General features: G+C 42.0%; 1 protein-coding gene across 1 annotated transcript in view; it reads right to left on the bottom strand.

Annotated features, from left to right (window-relative positions):
* Nucleotides 1-396: 396 nt before the first annotated feature.
* The window catches only part of LRRC40 (leucine rich repeat containing 40), a gene marked incomplete at its 3' end in the record, with an annotated part of 4,932 nt that continues 835 nt past the window's right edge, over nucleotides 397-4,493 (bottom strand). Inside the window, exons 3-8 of the mRNA XM_010150042.1 lie at nucleotides 4,382-4,455; nucleotides 3,676-3,805; nucleotides 3,132-3,255; nucleotides 2,098-2,240; nucleotides 772-944; nucleotides 397-487 (exon numbers count right to left, since the gene is read on the bottom strand). Of these exons, the coding sequence (XP_010148344.1) occupies nucleotides 397-487; nucleotides 772-944; nucleotides 2,098-2,240; nucleotides 3,132-3,255; nucleotides 3,676-3,805; nucleotides 4,382-4,455 (735 nt within the window). The remainder of the gene's footprint in view (nucleotides 488-771; nucleotides 945-2,097; nucleotides 2,241-3,131; nucleotides 3,256-3,675; nucleotides 3,806-4,381; nucleotides 4,456-4,493) is intronic.

Genomic DNA, 4,493 nt, shown 5'->3' on the forward strand with positions numbered 1-4,493 from the left:
CGCTTTGGAAACTGAATCCTAGATCCTTAATTTGGGCAAGTAGGAAATGAAAACCAGACATCCATGCACATCTAGGGAAAGCCTGATATGAAGGGCTCACCTAGCACCGCAATGAGCTGTGACTGCACAAGATTAGGCAGCAGATCTGCCTCATCCTTCTTCTCCCAGACATCCACCGCTTCAGTTGCGGTTGTAGCTTCTGCAGCCATTCAACAGGCCCTACAAAGCTGCCACCTCCTTTATCCCACAGTCCTCGTGACCTCACTGCATCACACGCACAACACACACCAACCAGAAGTGGAGTAAAGCTCCACAGGCTACCTCCAGTCTACACGTTTTGTCCACACCAACCTGATGACGCTCGTACCCACGCGTACATAGTGCCTCAGTGCTTACTTGCAGAAGGTCTCTTCGAATGGTTCTCAAAGGATTTCCCTCTAACGCCAGGAACTTGAGCTGCGGGAGGTTCCCCAGGGTGTAAGGCAATCTGCAAATGGAAACAACTCTTCAGAGCAGCTTCAGCACAAACCCCAGGGAACTGGCAGTGGTTTGTCAGATGGCCTGCTAGCCCAAAGCGCAGGTTCCAATGAAAACATACCAAATACATCAAAGAAAGGCCGTTTGCTCACAGCATTTGCACAATACAGAAAGGGTCCCTTGGTTTTGTGACTGAGCCTTTAATTACATTTTACAGAGTGAAATACATCAGCTACAGAATTAGATGTCATTAGCTATGCCGCATCACAGACATAACGCAGTTTTTCGTATTACCTACTGATATCATTGTTGGCGAGGTCAAGCCGCTCCAGCTTCTGAAGCAGAGTAATTTCATCAGGAACTGATTTTATCTTGTTGTCTCTAAGTTCCAGTACAGAGAGGGAATTCAGATGCTTCAGATTCTCTGCATTTAATATTTCAATCTGATTTTCACCGGCATGCAATTCCTACAGAAACAAAGAGCACCCACAATTATGTTACTCCGGTAAAATTAATAACTTACTCATTTCCTAAATCATGGCACTGGCAAAAATATAAGGTGACGTGGAAAACCCACAGATCTTGATTCCCTTTCATCTGCATATGAAGTACCAAAGCGTCCAAAGATCCAGAGACACAAGTCTGCACTCGGCTTTTCTGAAACCACCAGAGCACCAGGCATTGAATTTCCAAGCTAGGAATAAATTTGCTCTGCACTTGTCAGTGAAAAGAAGTTTCTTAAATTCCACAAGGAATGAAAAGGCAGCTCTACTGGATGATCTTTAAGGTCCCTCTTCTTCACTCGAGAAGTTTCTTAAATTCCAGAAGGAATGAGAAGGCAGTTCTACTGGATGATCTTTAAGGTCCCTCCCAACCCAACCCAGTCTATGACTCTATGAACTGATCCACTTACACTGACGAACTGGAATGGTTCTGCAGACCAAAACCGGCGTACCCACGCTGCTGGGCACACTAGGACCCTGAACTTCAATATCAACGTGAGTTTTGTCAGAAAATGCTGAAATGCCTTGGGATCTTAACTGCTGATTTCAAAGTTACGCAGAACAAAAAAGGCATCTGCATTCTTTGATGCATTTGGTCATCGGACACACCACCGTGGTACAGCCATTCAATTGCCCCATCATTTTTCTGTCAGCTGAGTAACAAATTCCTGACGTTCTGAGGCAGGCGATTTTCAATTTTAAACATACTGGGAATTCAGGCTACAGAATACTCGGAAGATCTGCCAATGCTACCTTCTCTGCAGTTACAAGGAAAAAATGACGGTGAACAAAGCAAATTTATCCAGAAAATGCTCCTAGGGATAAAAAAAAACCTGTTGCAGACAACATGAGATCTAGTTTTTTAGTCATTCCCCTTCTAAATGTTTCTTTTCTTTTCCAAATCTGAAGAGTTCTGCTGCAAATTTGTCTTCCACGTGACCGTAAGATTGACCAGGAGGGACACTAAGTGCAAATGGGGATGTACTAGAGTTCTACACACAGATTTACAAACTTCTGATCACAGCAATTCATAGAAATCTGCGTTTAAAGGAACAGAGCTATTATTTTAGAAGCTTACAGAACACATTTACTGCATCCCAACCATCTCAAACCTTACCTTCAGGAGTTTGCATGAGGGGAATTCTGGTAAGGAACGCAATTTATTTTTTCTCAGGTAAAGTTGTTCCAAGGACGCCATAGTCGCTAATTTAGAAGGTACTGTTTCCAGGTAGTTTTTAGTACAATCCAGTTGCCTTAAGCCTACAGAAGCAAGCATGCAAGTGACAAAGGGGAAAAAGAGAAAATAAAAGTTGTTTTCTACAGAAGCATAAAAATCCTGGGGTTTAGAATAAGTGTAACAACATTTTGCCAGCCAGAAATTTGGAAGAAATCCAATCAGCAACAACATTTCTGAAAATAAGGCATCCCCTTTTCGTTTTATGTCACGGGCCATTCTGGAACGCTTCCGACGCCACCGCCGTACACGGGCTCTCGTTTAGGGCGCACGACTGGTGGGAACGAGAAAGTCTCTAATGCTTTAGACCACCTCAGCAAGACCTGCAGGTAATTTCTACAGCATGCACAAGAGCTGGCAGAACTGCCCCCGAGACATTAAAATACACGTTTCCTATCAATCTCTCGTCAGCTTGATATTTAACATTCAAATATTAGAATTCACTTTTATCACTCTCTAATTGATGGGGTTTTTTTCTCCAATAATTTCAACTCTTATTTATGCTTTATTTGCCACTCAAAATATGCAATAAAGAAAAAAAAAAGCGGTCAAATTGCTTATTGCAGCCTTAAGACTAACAACTTTGTGTCCCTGCCCATGGCAGGGGGGTTGGAAATAGATGATCTTTAAGGTCCCTTCCAACCCAAACCGTTCTGTGATTCTCTGAACTTCTAAACAGAACAACATTCATCCTTACACTTTTCTGATCATTCCCTGTCCCATTTATCAAGAAATATGAAGCATAACAGGACTCAAGTTTGATACACAGCAGCTGCAGTTGAATTTTTATACATTTCTGAACTAACAGCAACTCTTTAAGGTTATATTTTTAAGTCTTGAATACTATGCCCTACATTTCTGAATATAACTACAGCACTGGCTGTACGGCGTTTAATAATCTGAGGAAACCAATTTACTTTTCATCGCACTGATATCTGCAGGCAGGTTCTTGAGTTCATTACAGGCCAAATTGAGTCGCACTAAATTAATGAGCAAAGCAAAGCTTGTTGGAATGTCTGTGAGATGGTTGTTGGACAGATCCTGAAGATTAAAAAAAGAAGGAGAGAGAGAGGAAGACAGAGGTTAGAAATAGAGATGTGTAAAATATCCCACGAGTACTGCTTCTGCTAAGTTAATTACTGGCAGAACATTAAAATTAGATGGCTGACATCTTCAGGGTCTCCCTGGTAGAAATGTGAATGGAAGAAACAAGTCTCCCACGACTGACAGATCACAAGGGATTTTTCTTAAAACATCTGGCAAACCAGGAGCAAACCCTGGTTTCAAACAAACCAACCAACCAACCACCCCCCCATGTAATCACTGACACCCTACACAGGTCATTAGAATATTCACAAAGTTCTGCCATCCAAGCTATGTTTTCTTTAATTAGCAGTAGCAAAACATGGACAAATCAGCCTTTCTGCACAAATAAATATTTTTCAAAAAGTTGTAATTTACTAATTCTTCTAAATTGACAAGCTGTCCAAATCCATCCGGCAAGTGACTCAGCTCGTTGTGATGAAGGAGAAGGCTCTTCAAGTGTGACAACTGCATCAACTCTTCAGGGATACTTTTCAGTTTGTTGTGGCTAGTATTAAAATATGGAGCACAAAGGGAAAAACCAATTACTAGGTAGCTGTAAGAACACAACTGCATAAAGAAAATTCCGTTACATACGATGCTACCCTAACTAGAGCTACGACGAGTTAGGTACGCTTTTGTGTGATTATTCAGAATACCGCTGTTCTCACCTTCCACGTGAGACTTTATCAGTGAAAATAACTTTAACAAACCTAAGGCCATCAGCTATGATGTGAAAGGGCTGTCAGGCATTGGAAAGGGCTGCCCAGGGAGGGGGGAGTCACCATCCCGGGAGGGGTTTCAGAGCCGTGTGGACAAGGTGCTGAGGGACAGGGGTCAGTGGTGGGCTGGGCAGTGCTGGGTTAATGGTTGGACTGGGTGAGCTTAAAGGGCTTTTCCAACCCAAACAATTCCGTGATTCTATTCTATGATCCAAACCATATATTTCTCAATATACTAATATTCTCTAGTTAAAAATGTGAAATTAATTTTCTGAAAGAAAACTCAATATACTGCAACCGCTTCTGCAGTCACTGTAATGTTCCAGTATTCCTCACACCCCCATTTTGTACCATGCACTTACCTGACATCGAGTTTCTGAAGATTTTCTAATTGTCCTAAAGCAGAAGGCAGTGATGTCAGTTGATTATCATGCACCTGGAAAAGTTTTTAGAATACAGTTACTAACTTGTACC

Source organism: Eurypyga helias, unplaced genomic scaffold (assembly GCF_000690775.1).
Source record: "Eurypyga helias isolate BGI_N326 unplaced genomic scaffold, ASM69077v1 scaffold1544, whole genome shotgun sequence".
NCBI lineage: Eukaryota > Metazoa > Chordata > Aves > Eurypygiformes > Eurypygidae > Eurypyga > Eurypyga helias.